The 20872-nt window shown below is 41.3% G+C and overlaps 1 protein-coding gene across 4 annotated transcripts in view; it reads right to left on the reverse strand.

Annotated features, from left to right (window-relative positions):
• RPTOR (regulatory associated protein of MTOR complex 1) overlaps positions 1 to 20872 on the reverse strand; it is a 135992-nt gene that overhangs the window by 66622 nt on the left and 48498 nt on the right. For all 4 annotated transcript variants that reach the window (XM_084492694.1, XM_084492693.1, XM_084492692.1 and 1 more), the window contains exons 7-9: positions 18676 to 18735; positions 7985 to 8085; positions 6893 to 7037 (exon numbers count right to left, since the gene is read on the reverse strand). In XM_084492694.1, coding sequence (XP_084348820.1) covers positions 6893 to 7037; positions 7985 to 8085; positions 18676 to 18735 — 306 coding nt within the window. The remainder of the gene's footprint in view (positions 1 to 6892; positions 7038 to 7984; positions 8086 to 18675; positions 18736 to 20872) is intronic.

The following is a 20872-nucleotide window of genomic DNA, read 5'->3' on the forward strand; positions in this document are numbered from 1 at the left end:
GCACAGGCAACAAATGCTTCCCACATGCTCAGTAAAGTCCCATGCTGGAGCCAAAATGTTTACACAGAACTGATGAGATATGTTTATGCCTCGTTGAGGAAAAGTCAATTAGTACAATTATAAAGATAATTTTGCTTCAAGCAAAGAATGAATATTCCTGACTACCAGGTGCTTGGAGGAATGGGCAGTACCACCTGAAGAAATTCTCTCAGACTTTAGAAAATGCCAATACACACCGCCTTTTGAGGTAAATGTTACTAGGAGGGAGGAAAAGGGCTTAGCGATCAGAGACAACTGGTCTTACCGTGGCTGCCTATAAAAGGATTCTACGTGGGTCGTTATACTGCAGAGGCACAGAACTAAGATGCTGAGCTCCTCAAAGTCATTTTAGGTAAGAGGCACTAATACTGCTATAAAAATGTCTAAAGCAGCCCTGCAAGGTCAATTCTCAAAGGTTTTAAATGTTATCAGAAAGAACAAACTAAAATTTAAAAAGAGCTTTTAGTAGATTAAAACAAAATCTCTTTTTATGCTTCAAAAAACAGGCCATTAAAAATCAATGTGGCCACACAGCTGATGTTATTCAATCTTTTAAAAGAGTGTAACCACCGACATAAAACCTTAACGTTACTGCTCATCACAGACTAGAGAGCTACTGATTAACATCAACTGCTTAAGAGACTCTCATCAATTCAACTGCTTAAAATGATTCTCCAGCCTTTCCGAAGTAGCCCAACATGCCATTTCCGCTTCCTCTCCGTAAGAAACAAGACAGAAAACCTGCCCACCCAACGAGACACATGAGTAAACACCAGTTTTGCCCGAAGTACACACCACGCTATTTCCAACCCCTAGAAGAACAGCTACACGTTGCTTGCTAGACTTTGGGCTGCATAATTCATGAACGAGTTGTCACTCAGCTAACTCACTGCATTGGCAAAATAAATGACTGCTTTTAAATAGGCATTACGGTAATTAAAAGATTTAAAACAAGCCACAAAAGAATGGTAGAGGACTGGTGCCCCTGAGTACATGGAGAAAAGCAGAGGGGGAAAACTGCTCGATACAGTCATGGTGAAAATAATGCCTGCTGGTGATGGGTAGTAGGAGAAGTGATTGACTGTTTCAATATGCCAAAGGGAACTAGAAAGGTAGGCAATTTGTAGATATGCTCTCTGAACTAATATTACGCTTTAGCACACAAACAGGAGATAAATTAGGGAGCAGCAGGGGAACAAGGATGGGTGGCACTGTGTCCTAGAAGTGATTTATGAAAGCCAGCCCAAGAGATTGCTACCTCTCTTCCTTCTTCGTGGAGATTACCGTTTGCAAAGTGCTGTGGAAGATTTGTTTTCACTACATTAGCTCCAAGAGCTGGGTAATACCGCAGCATTGTCCTTCCCTCCCTCACTATTGCACTCTCCCAACAACCCCACGTCCCCGTTGCAGAGCAATAGAGGCAGCAGTCTGTACAGAACACAAACCAACAACGCCCTGCACCGACCCGTCAGTTCAACAAGGTCCTCAAAAGACAAGATGCCAGCTATCGTCTTGGGAAAGGATACAGCATTTCTGAATATATGAGAAGGAAAAACGAAAGAACATTGCTCTTTCATAATTCTACAATAAAAATTAAACAGTGAAAGAGCTCTCCTGAATCCAGTCACTCTCTCATTTTAAGATAGAAATATGTCTTCTTATTTCAGCTTCAGTATTTCTTAGCCCTTCAGCACAAAGTCCCCGTTCGCATGTCCCCAGGCTCCATCTCTCCCCCTTCCCCAATACCAATTTCATTACACTAGGACTGGTTAAACTTTTATTAACTTAATGTTAATTCATCCAGCTGCCTTTACTTTGTTTCCCCCAGGGTGCTGCAAAGTTTGGACTTGTACACAAGGAACAGAAGGCCAGCTCTGCTCAATGGCCGTTTTATTGTGTAAATCCATGAAACATTCAGAAATGAGAGCCCACAGTAATACTTCAGCAACATAAATGAAACATGGTTAGAGATGTGCTTTAGTCTTCCTTCACCCACATGTGCTATATTAGCTGGCAGAGCATGAAGGCAGATTTTCTCACATTCAACTAAAATTTTCTGAGTCAGTGTCTAATCCTTTTAACTCCCGTGTCACTTTTTTTTTTTTTTTATTTAATAAAGTATTATTGACATCTTCTGGCATTCTGTCTTTTTCTGGGAGTAGCTTGTATTATATTGCACTGCACATAATATTAGTGAAAAATGGTATTTCTTACTGCTAAGCAGCAGCTAAGGAGATGCTGAAGCCATCTGTAGTCTAGGGGCTCAGGCACCAGGGTACCTGCTCACAGTTTGTATTCCTGGAACTCTTAAATATTTCACTCTGTAGCAAATATGTCGGACAAGATTTTCTATGTTTTTCTGCAAGTACAACTCAACAACATACCCTGTTTGATGGAATTTTCAGATTTCAGCCTAAATTCACCTGCTTCGCAGTGACACTGTGAACTCCCTAAGCCTGCTTTAGGGGAAGACAGCTAGGGAGATGCTCAGACAGCTATTTTTGAAATACAGATATATTTATTGCTATGAATATTTGGCACAACTACAAAATCCTTCTACCAGTGCATTCCCTCACCGTAGCTGCAACTTAAAGCACACGTTTTGCTGTGTTTGCCCTACATTTCCCTCCATTGAGCTATCTGTAGTTTTTAACATTTCTAGGAACCACTAGTGGTCTAACACAGACACACAAAATACATGGTTAAATCAACAGTGTGATCTGAATTAACCTAATTCTTCAAATGCCAAACTGCTCCAAATACCCTTTCCAACCATCACTTCTTGCCAAGATGCTAAGACTTTTCTGTGCAGCCAAACTGAGGCTCATTACTCCATGAAATCAGTGAGCAGACCTGCATCTACTTGGCAACACCCCCACAAAGACTCTGGTTCCTCTCTCACCTGTAATTGGGTCGCTGTATTATGACTTCCCTTTCAGCTACCATTTCAAGTGTATTTTATTTGCACTATATTATGACTTTCTTTCAACTGGAATTTCATGCTTGGTTTATATACTATTGCAATATTTCTATTATGGACAAATCATAGTTCTTCCACAGTGTAATTAAGGTACTTTGTTCTTAATATATGTCCTATGTTAGGACATATTTCTAAATACATTATTGGGTCTATTCAAAGGCCATGAATATAACTTGCTGCCAACAGCAGTAATGTATAAACCATAATCCATCACAACTGAGACCAAGATGCTGACAGAGCATCAGGCCTCCTATTTGTACTGCACAACAGACAAAACAACTCTCGAAGTTGCATAGCTCAGCCAGTCAATCAATATATATTAATATTAATACAAGAACCTACAGCACCAGGCACCACACGGACACAACCAGCCCATGCCTGGAGGGGTTTACACCTAAAGCAGGTAAAACAAAGCAAGCCAACCAAGGACAGACACGGAGGAATGAAGCAGCACGTCACAATATACTGAGCAGGACTGGATCATAGCTCAGCTCTCCTGATTCCTAAATGTGATGCCCTTCTTGGTGAAAAATAAGGACAGATAATTTGTGGGTCAAATTTTCCCTCAAAAATTAAGCTTTCACTTTTCATCAGTTGTTTAAGTGAAAAGGACAATTAATAAAACAGGTAGCAGTGGTCTCCCAGAGCCATTGTGTAGAATGACAATTTAATTGGTCACAATTTAAAAAAAATGTTTTCAAAAGGACTCAAAAGACAAACACTCATACCTCCAACAACCTTAGTGCTTCTGTTACACCTGTGCAAGACTCTCAAGACATGTGACTTCGGCAAAATTATCCAACAAGCCCAAAGGTAAGCAAAAACAGAGCAAATGGTCCAGATTTAACTTCAGAAGAGGGGCAGGCATAATTATTCATAAGGTAAACTGATGCTTCAGTCAAGCAGAAAAAAACATTTCATAGCTCCTGCCAGTAACGGCAAGAATTGCAAGGCCAGTGCAGAGCATCACGAGGGCAGATTCTCTGCTGCTCCTGAGATAAGGAGGGAGATCAGGGCAGCTTATGGGAAGTTCAGAAGAGACCGTGTGTTACTGCTTCCAGTGAAACGCTGGCATTGACTTATGACTTTGCAAAACACAGTGAAAAAAAATATTCTAACACAACAGTAGTTTGCTTCTCCAGTCAGCCTTCTGCTGGGACACAAATCGGGTCCACATGCAGATCCCATTTTTATTCCGAGGAGAGAAACTCAGCAATCCTCTGCAAACACTGTGAATGGAGCAGCAAAGTCCAGGAAGCCAGACTGTCACCCAGAGGATAATGGAAGAGAGGATATATGCTAATATGTAGAGGAGAAGCTACACTTCAAACCACCATTTAAGCTGCAAGCAGTAAAACAAAAACCGAGTCAGGAGCACGCACCCGGTGCACACAGGATCAGGGTTACAGGGGAGCAGTGGGGATACGAGGCACTAACACAAACACCACCCAGGAAGCACAGAAGAGAGGAGGAATGCCATGAGGGGCGGGGAAGCCCCTTAAAGTTTGAAGCCAGGTCCCTGAGGAGCACTGCCTGGTACTCTGCAGAGACGCTACCTGCATTCGTTATGCATCTGTAATGCTGAAGGAGAGAACCCTGGAGGCTCTTGCCTGCCTCTTGCAGATCAAACCTGCTGACAACAGCGGCCAGGACTCACCTCACTCCCCAAAATATTCAATCTGACACGTGGGGGGATGAGATGGAACACGACAAAATCCCTGTGCGAAGCTCTCCATAAAACAACAACCAGCAGAAAGTTGCTGCATCATCCACGCAGCCTCCACCACTTAACAAAGCAGCAACTTGCAAGGCGATGATCAAATCGCTCCAAAGTTTCGGGTCTTTTCAACACCCATCTGGCCAAGTCTCCCCTCCTCCCAGCCACATTATCTAGTTTATCTAAATAACAAAATGGGTTTGGAGGTTTCAGATCTGGAATGCGATAGAAAAGTACTGAATGAAAGGTGATGGGTAAAGTGCAGAGGATTATTTTTAGAAAGTATTTAAGTGAGGCCTAAATTAGTTTCTAAATCTGTCTTCTCTGAACGTTCATAATAATGAACTGAGCCACCTCTGAAAAAGTGGAATATTCTCCTTTCCTGGATTTGATTCAAATGGCACCTTTTTTTTAGGACACAGAAAAAAATGCGTCAGGGGATTCTCTGCGCACTTGCTTTTTCCTTTGCTAGTGTTTGGTATTCACAAGAAGGAAAGCCTTGCACATGGGACCTTTCCTGAGGAATTTCTTCTTCTCAGAAATCCTTAAAATCAGCAACAACGCTGTTATCCTGTGGTACGGTCTGAATGGCTTTACAAAGGTATTTTCAGCTCCATTTCTCACAAGGAAGAACTACGAGATGAGAAGAACGCCTTTCTAGAATCTATCATGGTACCAAGCAGGTCTGTGAGAGACACAGTAGGGATCCAGGTCTTCTGAGCTCTATTCCTGTGTTTCAGCACCCAGACAGCAACACCACATCAAGTTATACTCCATAGGAAACAACAAATACAGGCTTTTAGTATGCTGGCAATAAGCAGGACCTATATGCTCATTAGGAACCAGAAACATAGGTTTTTAATACACTGGCAATAAGCAAGCTAAAAATAACTCAGGAAATGTACTGTATTCATTTCAAAATTTCAGCAAAAACATGTCTCGTTCTACTGCAACTGTGAATGCACGGTTCCATGGCTCAAGCTCTGCCCAGTAGAGTTGTAAGGTCATCTGAAAGACACCACAGGAACTCTCAGGTTTTCTTCTACTCCTTTCACTCACAGATTTCCCAGTGCCTCATGCTGCACAATGATAAAACAACTCCCCATATTTATAAGTGACTGAAATGATTTTCCTCAGAAGTTGATAATTCAAAGCACTTAAGAGCATTGCCATGTACAAACACACAATGCATTCAGCAAGGCTATCCAATTTGCAAAAAAAAAACATACCCAAAGTCTATCCTACCATCTCCATGTTTTTCAATTATTAAAACAACTTTGTGTTACCAGCAAATGCCTCCTTGTTGATTGCTTGCACCTGCAAATGCTACTGGGGCTCTCTGTTACCTTGCCTACATTTCTTAGAGAAAACATTCAATATAATTTAAATTGGTGATGTTGCTATCAGTTTTGCATTGATTGTCATCACTTCATATCTCCTCTACATTTATTTTCTCCCACATTTTTATGGAGGAAACTTATCAAAAGGATTTTGAAACCGCAGGCACATTAAGCCCACTCACCTAGACCTGTCATTTTATTAGCCTTTTAGCAAGTTACACAGCTATCATTTTCTCCTAGAAGAACTACATTAGCTTGACTCTACCAGTCTGTAGCTAGCCAAATTTTGTACTCTTTGAGCATCAAAGTAAGCTTTTAATTAATTTGTTTGATAGCCAAAACCACATTTAAGAGGTTTTCCATAACTGCACCATTGCAATCCATTTCTGTTAATCATCTTAAAAGCAATAGTGAGAGTAGATGAACTCCGCAGTAAAAAAAATTCTTCTACAATGGAAAGTAAGAATGTTTCCCTTGGACCCCAGCTCTTCCCACCCTTTGCAATTCCAGGTGACTAGCTTTGCTTTGTGAAAATAAAGGTAGCAGATGCCCCACTTCCTTTCTATTTGGATAAAAGATTACATAGCTGAACTGAAGCTTCCGTATTACAGAATTATATTACAATTATGTATGCACAAAGACGTACATTTGGAGGTGGGTATTAACACTGCCACATGCTCTTTCATTTCTGATCCAGTGACTTAATCAGTAAAGCACTGTGTAGATTTAAGTAGTAACAATCTTTCCTGAGTACAGCTCCTGAAATCTCCTTAAGGCATCAGCACTCAGCCTTTGTAGCCGGGCTGTGCAACTTACCACATTGCGTGCATGTACGTTGGAGGTAGACGAGGGCTGCTGACCGGGGTACAGTTGTAAGATCTCATAATTCTTTCTGCCAAGAGAAAGTTACGAAATAAACTGGCCACAAGCAGGTCTTGCCGGAAGAGCTTCTGGAAAAGATCTGTCAAGAGATTGCATGAATTACTATATACATATATTTATAACTCAAGTGCTCTAGGTAATAAGTAAAAATCCTTTCAATGATAAAAACATACGAATATTTTATTCCAGTAACAAGAAATCTACAACTGTTTTTTAGTGATGTGATATCACAGCTATTAAAAGTACATCAGCACTCTGAGTTCCCTTAGAACATCACAGTTACTCTTCACTTTTCATTAAAAGAATTAAGCACTTCCTAGCTCAGGTTGGATTTGCCTTTTCTGGGCAAAATTTCTCTTTCAGTGTTTCACTTACACTCATTTTCCCTAAGGTTTTGGAGATTCATAAGGGAGAAAAGGACTTGTGCATACTATTTAATGATGAATTAAACACCTGTTAACTGGCAGTTTGGTGTGCTTATGAAAAGCCAAAATGAGTACTAAAAGATAACAAACACTATCTTCCAGAGAGGCAAAGAAGTGTTTGTGCAGTAATGAGCATTAGTGAAAGTTGGAAAACTGTATACAAATTCGGCCACTCGTGCTCCAGAAGAATGAATTCAGAGCAGAACAGGTGGAGAAAAACGGAATGAAGTTACTCATGCTAAAGACAGACTGTCTTACCGGCAAAGAGGAAAAAACAACGTTATGCATGATACTAACAAAAGCTGGAAGAAAATAGATTGCTCTTTCCAAATACAGTAAGAAAATTATTCAAGGTAAAGGAATGTTAGCACTGGAAAAAGTCTTTCTTGTTTTTATTCATCGTGTTACCAAAGTTCTTCCGGTTGAGAAGAATGAACATAAAGAATTCAACTAGCCTTAAGATCACATCTGATCTGCTCTTTCAATATCAGGCTTTAATTTTCTCCTTATTTCAGTGTCTCATTTATCTAATTCTTCATCCTACTTTGAATAAGTAATGCTCAGTGCTGATGAAAACTTGATTCACCTGCCTGAGTCCTACCTCTAGGCAAGACGTTCCACGCAATGGTGTCTGTGATGGCTGTGAAGATCCAGTTCAGCTCTCCCAGGGGAGTTCTCCTGTCATTCAGTCTTCCAGGAATCCTATGGGGCAGGAGAAGAAGGGAGGGATAAGCAGCTTTCCTCTTTTTTTTTGTTTAAATATACATACTTTTCACTGTTTGTTTAAATACACACACACACACCTCTAAGCTTCAGTCAAGGCACTTGGAAGACCATATTCCAGAACCTTAATTCTCCTAGTGCTAAAAGGTTTCCCCCCGCCCTTTTATCACTTGAGAGGTTTTCTGAAGGGAGATGCTGCAACAAATGAAATCTTTATCTACTTCTTTCACAGAGCACCTATTTACTGTAATCAAGTAGGCAATAGTGGTATCATAACCAAAATAGTTAAAGCAAGAATTAATGTTGCTAGACAAACTGTCCTTTTTCAAAACATATTACATACAAAGTGGCTTGTAAGATTAATTACTAGAGCTGGGGGGCACGCTTGCTGTTTCTTACAAAGCCACAGTCTGCCACCCAGTATGCTCCTTGAAAACCTGACATTGTGAATTTAGCCAGGGATTCATTGCTTGGCCATCAGCGCTGTACACAGATGCATACATAGTATCTCGATTAAAAGGTTGTTAAGCATGGAGTTATTAAGCATAATCAGCAGCTTTTCAGTTCAAATGGGAGACATTATCTGCAGCTAAGACCTTTCTGATGAACACCTTGGCATTCACAGAAATCAGTCAACTGAATGCCAGTTCCTTAACTGAATTTAAGGTTAACACGCCGCTTCACAGAAAGGTGCCAGCAAAAGGCACGTTCTTTGTGAGCTCTGTAAACAGGCATTGCTGAACTTTGAGTGAAAAAGATGCCATTGACAAGCACCTCCTAACGAAGAAAGCAAAATGCTGCCTGAATGCTGCACTCTGGAGCCTTCCCATAGCAAAGCCACAGCAGAAACCAAGGCAGCACATTCTGCCCTCATGCTGGCTATATGCAAGGCTTGGTCCTTGTTTAGAGAAAACTATTTATTTAGTCCAGGTTTCAGCATAGTGCTAGTCTAAATATCACAGTGTGATATTAATACACTGTGTACAGTCACTATAATTTAATCACTTGTGCCATGCCAGTACCTGCATGTCTAAAAAAATATAAGAAAATAACGTTTCTTTCTACTGTGCTCTATTTTTCTTTTCCTCCTGAGGAGGCTGAATTCCTTCTCCTAAGAGCCAGAGGCCTGTTTGCACAGCGTGCAGGGGAAGCAATCAGCAGGCACCGTCAGTGCTGCTGCGAGCGGCTCTGGCAGCTCGGCATCGCGCGGCCTTCCTCCTGCTGGTCAGCGGGCCTGCCGACACAGGCTGCAAACAGGGAGTGCAGTGTCAACACTAAAAATACCCAATTCTTGTCAGCAGTACAGATCTGGAGTCTATTTGTGGTGTAGCAAGGTACTAAAAATGCTGAGGAATCCAATGGCTAATTGTATTAAATATTTTTAAAGTAGAAAAAAAGTGGCACTAATCAATACTCGGGCTGGCGGCTTTCCAAGCAGCGATCTACTCTTGTCCCTGCAAACACATCGGACATTCACTGAAAGTGTTCAAGGTGGTGTTTTTTTTTTTGTTGTTGTTCTTTCATATTTTTTATTTTTTTTTAAGATTTTATGTAAAAACCTCAAATCCTGCGAAAGCTGAAATATTCATGCAGATATCCTCGTTCTCAAAGCAAAAGCAGAGGACCAGCTGCTGATTCTACAGGGATAAAAGAGCTGCACATTGCGTGAACATCTAATAAATAATTACTTTTAAGTACACTCCCTGAAAGCCAGGGGCTGACTATAATGTACAGAAGTAGTACTGGGCTGAAATAACATTTTGGTGTGTCACAGCAAAGACCTTCACTGTGACTGTAGCAGCTAATGGCCCTTCTCTCTTCAGAAATGTACCAGAACAATTCTTTCAAGCATGTGTATTATATGTGAATATGTACGTATATATTTTGGCTATAAGATGACTTGCATATAAAAGAAGATTTTAAGAAAACCTAGTTCAAATGTTAACCTCTCTTCCAAAATCTCTAGCGTCAGTAGACGCCAAGCAGCGTGTTGTGATGGACAAGACAGAGCAGCAGAGGAGAGGTGATGCTGCCTGGTATTGCTGAGACTGATACGAGAATGCTGTGCCTAGTAGTCATGCTTTGGCATTCATTTAAAATGGGACATACAAAACATATCAGGTGCAGGAAAAGCTAAAAAAACCCACGACATTCAATTGATGTCACACTGAGAAATTTAAGGTCATTCCTACACCAAGGAACAACTTGAACACTGTGGATGAACACCCACAAGAGGGAAAAATCCTGCTGCTAACAAATACTTTGCACTAGGAGATGAAGAAAGAAGAGCATTTAACTGGTAAAAGAAAGGGAAGCAACTGAGCCTTTGTGTTTCAGAGGTTTAAGCTATACATAATTCAGAGGAGCATCAGCTATTTCAGCCCTGCTGAGGGGTAGCCAGGTAAATTCTGTAGCCTGAGACATGCAGAAGGGCAGAGCAGATAACGTGACTGTTCCCACTGGGATTAACATTTATTACTCCAAGCGTCAATACAGCAGAGACAGCAGCCTGACAGGAGCACGTTCAGCGCAGGCAGAACAGCACAGACCTCTTCTGCAGCATCCCAACGACACACGATAGAAACTGAAGAGGTTCAGCCTGCAGTCCATGGAGAGACAGATTTGAATCTGAAAGCTTTCTGCAGTAGCCAAAATTAGCTGCTCACTTGTCAGTATGAACTGATGACGCGGTACGGCATTGCCTAGGCATGCTCCACATCCAAAGGAGAGAAAGACACCAGTCTGGTTTGGCACTCATGAGGTGCTTGCTTTTGTAGACTGAAAAAAGTCACCCAAATTTATTTCATCCAGGAGCTGAACTCCCGCTGTATTTGCTCATCCTTAACAAGAGGCCCGAAGGAACTACAGGACCAATGCTCCTTCTGTGGTCTAAGAGACCAGACAAAAAAGTCTACCGTGACTCAAAATCCACACGTACAAGGTTACTCAAAGGAAGAGAAGTGGCTGCGAACTTCAGCATCTCACAGCTTCTGGCTCCATCCCGAGCACCTGTCTCAGATGTGTTTTCTAATGCTTTTGTGCTTCTCACAAGAAGTTTTTACGTATTAAAAATATCAAGACAATCTATATGAAGAGCAAGTGCTTTGTCTGTGGTAAGTTGTTCTGCTACGTATGGCGGCATTATTTCCCATGCAGGTTCAGATGAAGCATATTCCCTTGCATAAAGACAGCTCTGAAACTGCTAGACATTAACATATTATAAGAAAAATCCTGTCTGTCCTGATATCAGAGGAAAAATACACATCTCTGAAACAGTGTTTGTTAACTGATTCCCCCAGAGCAAGCAGAGGGAACACAAGGCCACACAACTGCTCTTATGAGGTTTTCACACAAATATTTGCATTGCAGAACACCCTCTGCAGCAAAATAACAGCATTTCCTAAGTTGGAATTTTATTAACCAGAAACCAAAGCATTCCTTGTTGAGATTCCCTAGCAAGCCAAATGCTGAGCTTAAACCTCTTGATGGCCACTTTCAAGCCAGTTTTCAGTGGAAATAGAAACAGCATTTCCATGGTGGAGTTCAAATCTTTACACCAGATGGAGAGTTCTGCTTACAGTTCATATTAGATTATCTTTATTAAATGCAAATTGTGCATTGATACTTATCTTACTGATCACACTAAGCAGAAATGACAGGCTGAAAGCCAAAGTTGCTTCTAGCAGCCCAGACTTAGAAAGTCCTTGTGACTAGAATAATCTGCTTTCTTATGGAACAAGGCACGCTTCATATTTTTGCACTGAAAGGATTAAAATGACTACCTATTAGTATAGCATAGGTTTTATTTGGGATTTTAAAGTACATTTGGTATTTTTGCACTATGCATCAGTGCTTTCTAAGACTGGCTGCAAGATCTGTAGAAAATACAGCTAGCTACCAGGGACTGCAGTCAAGAAGCAGAAATTAACAGGATGTCATTCGCATATCTTACATGGCATCAGGTGAGTTCATTTTCTCTCTGCTCTCATATATATTCAGGAAGATACTGATTTGGTACCCAGCTCCAGTAGTGTGAAGATTAATGCTGTTCAGTGCTTTAAAAACCTATGCATTAGGTGTTAATGGTGAGGGTAGAGAGAGTGAGGAATAACACAAGAATGAAAGGCAATACATTTCAATAACGGCACAAAACCCTACCAGAGCTTTCAGATTTTGGACTGGAACTAGAAAGCAGCCATTAGAAGGAAATTGGCAGCAGTGCTGTTCTCTGTGCTGCACACAGGAATCAATTAAAGTTGGAACAGTCAGCACTATAAATCGGCAGATGAAAATAAATACAATGTGTTTTCCGCTCCGAGATTGGACTACTCAAACTCTCATCCCAGAAACTAGAGGACAGCTTGTACTACTCAAATGAAAAATTGAATGATTGAAGGAGGGGATTTTAACACAGTACTATTCAATTACAGTAGATCTTGATCATCTTTGAGCATTACAAGTTTAAACTTCCACAGATCACGGAAGAATGATTCTTAACTCTCAGACTGCAAAAATACTCTAATGGTAGGGCAATGAATCAGCTGACCATCAGCTGAACACATCAGATGAATTCTGTCTCCCTGCACTGAAACTCAGAGGTTTCCCACATGTTAGGAGAGCTCCACCACAGCATGACATTAAAAAACCCCACCACATATACAAGAAGATCACAAGAGAGAAATACAGCAATCTGTTTCTGTACCATAGTTATAAGGAACTATTTGAAATTATTATTATTATTTAATCATCAGCTATACCTCTCCTAAAGAGCAGAGGTTGCTTTACTAATGCTGTTTTGAGTTCCACTATAAAAATGCCATTTTCCAGATGAATTATGTCTGGGGGACTAAGTATATATCCCTTGCACAATGAACTCTTTCAAACTTGTCCTATGATTCTAAACTAAAGCTTCTTTTAATTTCTATTTGGACATGCGTCTACACAGCCAGAAAGCTGCAAAGGTCCACAAGTTACAAAGGTCCACAACGTATTTTCCCGTTATGTCTTGGTACCACTTCTCCTGGTGCCTTTCACATTATGGTTTGACAATCACCAGAGAGCCTTTGACAGTAAGGACAAAGCAGGTTTCATTTGTAAAATCTATTTTTGAGGGAGAGTAAGAAAAGGAAAAAAGGGCAGGCTGTCTCAGCTGCTGGCTTCAATTTAACATCTCTGGACTCTCAATTGCTACTTCCATCAACTTCCTGACAGACGCCTTTACAAAGACCTAAATCACTGCAGTCTATTGTGAAAAGTGAAGACTACAAAATGTCAGGGTCACTAAAGAGCTTGTGCTAGGTGTAACATCAATGTCCTTGTCAGAAATTTAGCAAAATCCCATGAATCACTTTAATTACAGGGGAAGCATTTACTTCAAAGGATGCCAGATTTTCCCTGTGGATGGGTTCCATCATTACCTCCACTTTTGTAATGTAATACATATAACGTTGAGATATGCAATATGATACTTGGACTTCAGGAAACAAAATGCATCTGCATTGATTTGTACCTGCAGACATTCACAATAATTTTAGTTTGGGAAAAAAAATTGTAAGTAGATTTCACTTTTTATTCTTTCAGGAAAAAAAGGAGAGAATGTATCATAGAGAACTGTAAAACAATAACATGCGCAGCGTATGTGCTTTGGCAATCTCTTGAACTGGCATGAACTGCTTAGAAACGCTCAACACAGCCACTGTGCTCAGAGACACGTTCTTGTCACAAATAACACAAATGGCACAGGCGTGCTGGGATTGGGCGCCTGAAACCTTGGCAAACTACTTGAGAAAGACAAAACATTTGAGCTTCTGAAATCATTCGTTCGAGAGGGCTGCAAGGCTTTGTATGCTACTTTTCAATCCCGTCATCTTTCCGTATAAAGATATGAAAGAGGTGTTGCCATGAAAACCATGCTGTTGAGTGTGATCTTCAGTTTGTATACACAATAGACTTTGCCTACACTAGAGACTGATAGCCTGTAACAATGGTGATAAAATTAAATACTCCATTTCAATAAAACCAGATTTATTAAAGAACAGAAACTTTTTGGAATAACATCTTCAAAAGCAAAGTTTTCCCTGAACTCGTGTACTAATGAGCCACGTATTACAGACAGGTAGCGTGGCACACTATCCCTGTTACACCGTGACTAAACAGTACTTACCCAAACACTTACATTCTGAAATATGCACTCTAATGCCTTGCACTGAATTTTCCAGAAGAAAAAAGCGGCTGAAAGCTGCCTAAATTCAATCCAAAGGCAAGCTAAGAATTAGATTTCAAAGTATAAATCAAGTAATAATCAATTGAATCACATAAAAAAAATCAACTTGGAATTATTAAATCTATATTAATAAACAGGTAGCAGTATTTCAGAAGTTGGACTATCGCATGGTTAATTAAATAATTCTAATTTCAAATTGCACATCAACTGGGATCACCTGGAAAAATATGATAGTAACCAGCTGCACTCCATCACCTGCCCTCAATTTACCATTCTGTAAGGCAACTGATTAGTTAAGTTCTGAGGGCATGCACAGAAGATATTTGTTACACTACAGCAAAATTTCTGCATTTTCTCCAATTACATTATTTTGGCTGTTGATATTTAGGGATTTTGCTTTTCCTACCTCTTTAAATTGGCTCCTACTCAATGATCACCCATCAGTAATCGATAAATGCTAAAACATCAGTAATGTTTAGTTCGTGGCAGTCCGTAATACCTAAATTAATTTTAGTCTCGAGTTTATTATTTCTAGTGATTTTTATAAATGGATTTTCTGGTGCTGAGTGACAGCCCCAAGATGGGCTCTCTGCTTGCAGAGCAGGTAACAGCATGTGCTGCAGCAAGGCAAGTTTCTCCCGCGCTGCTCCTGCCTGCATGACTCAGAGCTGACATTCACAACAGGTCCTTTGTAACAAAACCCTGACAGCAAGGGACAACATTTCCCTCCCTTTGCCAAGTACCAAATGGGCCTGGGGAAAAAATCCCAGGAAAGCAATATACGATGCTGTTCTCACTCTGTTGAGAATGTGATTTCGTGGGAGAGAGCCTGATGCAGCAATATAGAGTAACGTGTCCTCGTAAACCCCAATCCTTGGTACCCAGCTTCATATCCCCACCCTACACCAAGTTACACCACTCCCTAGGACATTTCCCAAAAAAAAAATTAAAGGCAGAACAGAGCACCAGTTCCTTTGAGGAGCCCCGCAGTAAGTTACGCTGACACAGCTGACAAGACAACTTGCCATGGAGCAGAAAAGACCAACCCAGCCCGCAGGAATGCCTGACATCAGTGCTGCCACAGGAGACGGTCTCTTGAAGTGGCAGCCACAGCTTCCTAAATTCTTAGCACTCCACCAACATGAGATTTTCCTTCTTTTTTTTTTCCTTTACATTTTACTGCCTGGCTCCAGCAAAGACCTTTATTTCTAAATTAGGGATTGTTTTGGCTTCATCTCAGCAGAACTGCAATATAAATGCACATCAGGATACACCACATATTTATTCATCAGGATGCTGCTTTAGCCTAGATAATTAGAAATTTGGGCCGCTCAAAGAAGGTGCAGACTAATTTCATCTCAAAGTCTGCAGCCTAATTAGAATATAAGCTCTTTCCCCAGTTTCAAAGACAACTAAACTATAAATTACAATATAAACATAGGCAACCCAGGAGGTATTTTAGGCCTATCTTGGGACTACAATAAAATAACACATGCTTTCTACAACTGGTAATACGCAGCAGATTATGATGAGGAGGTTTAAATATCTGATACCCTACAGAAACTTATTTCCAGTAGTCTTTTCACGAAGACAGCTTTTAAAGCTTTAGACTTGGTGATTTTGAAGGTCTATTCCAACCTAGACCATGCTGTGATCCTACAGAATCCATGCGTGCTGTGTATAATCAACAAGAATCAAGAATCCTGAATAATATTTATTTTCAGTAGCCTATTATTTAAAGAGTTTTTCCACCCTCAACAGCACATCAAATGTTCTGAGAAGCTGATTCCTCAGCTACCTGGCTCAGACTCTCCCTGACCCTTACCATATGTTCTTTGATTAGACACACTCTTGTAGCAATGCATTAATTATAATCAACATAATATAGCCATTGTTCTAGAACACATTTATTCAGTGACCTGAGGCGACCTCAGCCTGCACTGATAAGGAGCCCACTGCTTCAGGACGAACTTCTGCTTACCCGTGGTGTCCCACAGCCAGAGCTGGCCAAAACAACAGCCCCTTAGCTCTGTTCGTTTAAACAATGGTCAGGGAACCACACACCTTTCTCCCATTAAATAACGAGTACGCAGGCAAAGCAAGCCCTTGGATTTCCTTCCTGCTTCTCATCTCCTTGACAGTCAGACAAAAGCCACCACATTTTCACTGATGGCTTTCAGAGAAAATCCAGCAGTGGATCCCTTCCTAGACTGACACACAGCTGGAAACTGCTCTAACTTTCTCTGATAGCTGTGGTGGGCAATGCCAGCTTTATTTTTCTCAGAACAATCAGAAAACAAAACAGATGCATAGAAATATATCAACATGTCACCCAGCTTGCGGAGCATTACAGGACGCCTGTATTTCCAGATTCATTTATGCTCTAGAGATTATGTAAACACCTCTCATTTTTTCATTCTGCCAGTTGCATAATGTAACTTGGAGGAAAGTACCAAGCAGTAGAAACTCTTATGCCCCATGCAGACTGCACAAGTTCAAAGGCTGCACTGAACACTTTGGAAGCACGCAGCAACTGAGGGCAAGCCTTGCTGAGCAAACAGTGACAATCAGAAAGAACCTGAAAACTCAGCACAGCCCCGAGATACAAGACATACAGAGAATGCTCGACAGCTCCAAAGAAACAAATTAATTCTTTTAATTGTTTACAGAAATTCCTGACTTTTGTGCATTGTCCTTTTTATTACACAAAATGAGGTGAGGTCTTTTCTATTTCTTCAAATAAGCTCCCTAAAATGGTTTCTAAAACAATCTGTTGTTGTGAGCGTGCTGGTCCAGACCTGGAAACAACTTCATCTACATCCCAGTTCAGCAGCCTCTGGATACGTGGCCTGAATAACCAGGTACTGCATTAAGGCAACCAACAACTGAACTCAAGAAATAAATACCACCTATACCTATGCATCTGCTTGTCAGTGTTACAAGTCTTGTGTCTACCCCTGAAAGTTGAAAAAGATTTCTATTTTGGTAAGATTAGTGCCCTGAAATGCAGTTTTACAAGAATCAGTACTTAGTTTCCCCAACTGAGGTAAGATGATCACATTTTCACACATAAAATCAGCATGATTAAAGACCCAGATAATACTGATAAGCCTTCTCTAAAATACATGTTGTGGAAGAACTAATGGCATTGAGAAGCATCTTTAACCTCCTCTGAATGTAAAGCATGAAAGTTACTTAAGGGAATGATTTACTAAAGCAAAACCTGAACAAGAAATTTTAGCTAATGCAACCTTACCCTCATTATCTGCTGTAACAGATCATTTGCTATTGGCAGCACGAGCAATGAATGATGGCTGTACTTTGCTACACCATACAGAAGCTTATTAGAAAAAACAAGAAATTATGATAATGTATTTCTGTTTTGAATACACACTTATTATCCAGGTTCCTGCTCTCCTAACCCCTTTCAGGGTGCCCTTCAATTCTACAGTTTTCATCTCAGACAAAAGATAACTGGACTGTGGGCATCCATGTGTCAGAAGTGTAGACATATGGCCTGTTCTAATTAATCCTGACAATGATATTTCTAGAGTCAAAATTCCTCAGAAATTGAACGATCTTGCATTAATCACTGCCAGTTTGTGTGTGCGTATCAAAGTTCCAAGAATAGGATATTCAAAAATAATCTGCAAGGAGTTAGAATGCCTGCATCTACTGCCCTGACTTTAAGAACATGCTTCCCATTAAAAAAATAAAAATCTTAAAACCCAGCAGGGACTACAGTGGCCAATTATTATTTCAGAGGCTAGCTTGTTGGTATAAACTGCAGTAGATTTAAGAACAGTTTTCTACCTAATTGGTTTGCCTCAGCTGCCTGAGAACCAGTAATTATGCTCAAATACTGTTTGGGTAAAAGGATTATAGCACATTTCAGTGGTGCTAAGTCTGAAACATAACACGATCAGACAAAGCATAATAGGACAGCACTGTGACGAAATGAGAAGTGGTAAGCGTTGTTCTGCTCGTGTTGGGTTTGCTGATGTGGGGCGTACAGCTCGTGAGTGCATCTCTGCTGTCAGAGCACGCCAGGACCAGCCACGTGTGGCTGCTCAGCACGGGACCCCTGGGCTGTGACCCGTGCCCACAGCTCCCATTCCCCAGGCCGGACTGGGCCCAGTGCAGGAGAGCTGCGACCCCTGTGCCGTGCCCACCCCTGGGGCCTAGGCCCCAAATGCATGTGGTAGGACAAGAAATGACAAATTCAACACGGAGGGACTCTGCAGAAAGCTTTCCGAAGAAATTTCCTCTCAGACAAACAGGAGAAATGCTAGAAATAACCAGGAGATTGAGCAACGGGAAAAAAAAAATCATAAAATTTGGCTTACTTCTCTATCAAATCCAGTGTGACTCCTGGCACCAGTCTGACACTCTTCTGCATACAAAACCTGTGGAGGAGAGAATAAAAATAAAACATACAAATTGAATATTTAATGACAAGGTTCAGCGGAAAGAATGTGGAAGAAGGTTTCTTTATTACAATGCTTCTGCTTTTAAAATAGTGTTTGGGTAGAAAACTTTGCCACAGCATAATAGGAGTCGAACAAGGCCCTCAATTTTTGTCACACTCATGATTATGCGACGATTTCCATCATCAGGTGTCAAACCTGGGGTGTTGGAACTGTCACGGTGACAAGTTTTCCGAGGCACAGCGGAGGGAAAAGGGTTCACAGCCACCCAGCACGGTCTCTGGGGAGCGCCGAGGAGGCAGGAGCACGCTCCTGGAATAATGATCAGCGCGGGCCGGGCTTCCCTGGCACAGCACGCAGGGCAAGAGAGAGAGGCAGACACCGAGAGGGATGTGTCAAGTTCAAGCACCTCAGTTATTTAATTAAAAAAAAATGCTGACTCCACTTCCTCAGCATTGCAAATACCGCTACTTCAGAAACGCCAGCTCTGGAAGACACAAAGCCCGTTAGCAGGAGTGTTTGCTGCTCGAGAAATCCCATCAGCAGCTAAAGCCAGGCACACGTGGGAAGGCAGCACGACCGCCAGCAGGGCTTCCCACTGCTTGCCTCCCTCCTCCAAAGCTCCTGGGGATGTGTTTTGTGGCCCAGAGAGCAGAATCAGAAAGCAATTGTTCTGGGAAGAAAAAGCAGCTAATTCATTTGGGAAGTGACTTCGTTCCCAGCCCACTTCCCCAGCATTTCAGAAATCTATTATCTGCTGTTTAAGGAAGATGTGACCTGACCCACCAGCCTAACAAGTCGATGTTTAACCCCCACGCTTCAGCCTGTGCTGGAACACAAGGCTCTGCAGGCTGGGTGGTACTGGGGGGTTTGATGTCCTGGTAAACCTCTCCGCATCCAGCAGGAGCTGGAATTATTGCAGCAAGTGTCCTTCCTTTCACCACCACACCCGCATCCAAAAGGCTCCTCCCTTGGAAAAGTTACAATTTACAGCGATTACTTCTTTAAAGATCAAGCTGTGCATAGCTCGTTCTTGAAACCTTGAGGACCCTCCAGTTTTCCTTGTGGTATCCATTGCCTGCAGGATATCCATTATTGCCAAGAACAGGGATGAGCTCTGAAAACCTAAGTGGTCTCTAGACTGCTTTATTGATGCACATGCTATCCCTCATTAAAAAAAGAAATCATAAAACTATCTATGAATGCTAGAGTGAAGCCTCTATAAAATCTTTTAAAACATAAAAATCTTGCGACATTGCATTACAGAACCACACAGGGAAACACTGCTCCCGAACAAAAACTGCAAGCAGATTTCAGCACAGCAGAATTAGGTTATTGGAATCAGATTGGAGTCTCCCTGTAGACTGTGGATGCCAAAACACTTTCTAACTTTTCTGCTCAATGCCTCTACATTATGACATATCTGAAAGGATTAAAACAGAGCCAGCACAACTTTGGGCTGTGAAACATTTGTTTTCTATAAAGAAAGAATGGTTCCACCTATCAACATGTCACACAGTATTTTGTATTTACTTTGGAAGCCTCTCATCTGAGTTATGATTTGACCTAACCTCACTCAGCGATATTTTACAAGCTCACAGATTAATAGGACAGAGCTGCAAGCTGTTGCAAGACGGTGTCAAAGAAGCATGAGCCCTGTGCAGCACTGCCAGCCTCCTCCGGGCCAGGCAGCAAGAGACCCACAGCTGATGAGCAGGATCTCGAGTGGCAGCAGAGTGCATTGGCCACAGGGCAAACAAATACCTTTGCCTCCTTTTTGCAAGGATTTCTCCTAACCACAAAGCTTTTGATTACAGATGGTTGGATTAAGCAGCAGAAAGCTTCCCCCCTACCTCTGGACATTCAGGATGCTTAAGAAACGCAGAAATTGTAGGAAATGCTTGGCACAGTGGCAACAGCGAGATGTGCACACCTTTGAGGGTCAAGTATAAACACCCATTTTCACATAGTAAATGTGTTGTACAGGTGTCACTTAGCACTTCCCTAGGGAGCTGCACTGTAGGCAAGATGTAAATAAGCTTAGATCTCAGCTATTTCGGTCAAGCCCTTGGATCCTCAAAGTTAAGGAAATAAAACCAAATCGCATTAGACTTAG

Source organism: Aythya ferina (genome assembly GCF_964211825.1).
Source record: "Aythya ferina genome assembly, chromosome: 18".
In the NCBI taxonomy this organism is placed as follows: Eukaryota; Metazoa; Chordata; class Aves; order Anseriformes; family Anatidae; genus Aythya; species Aythya ferina.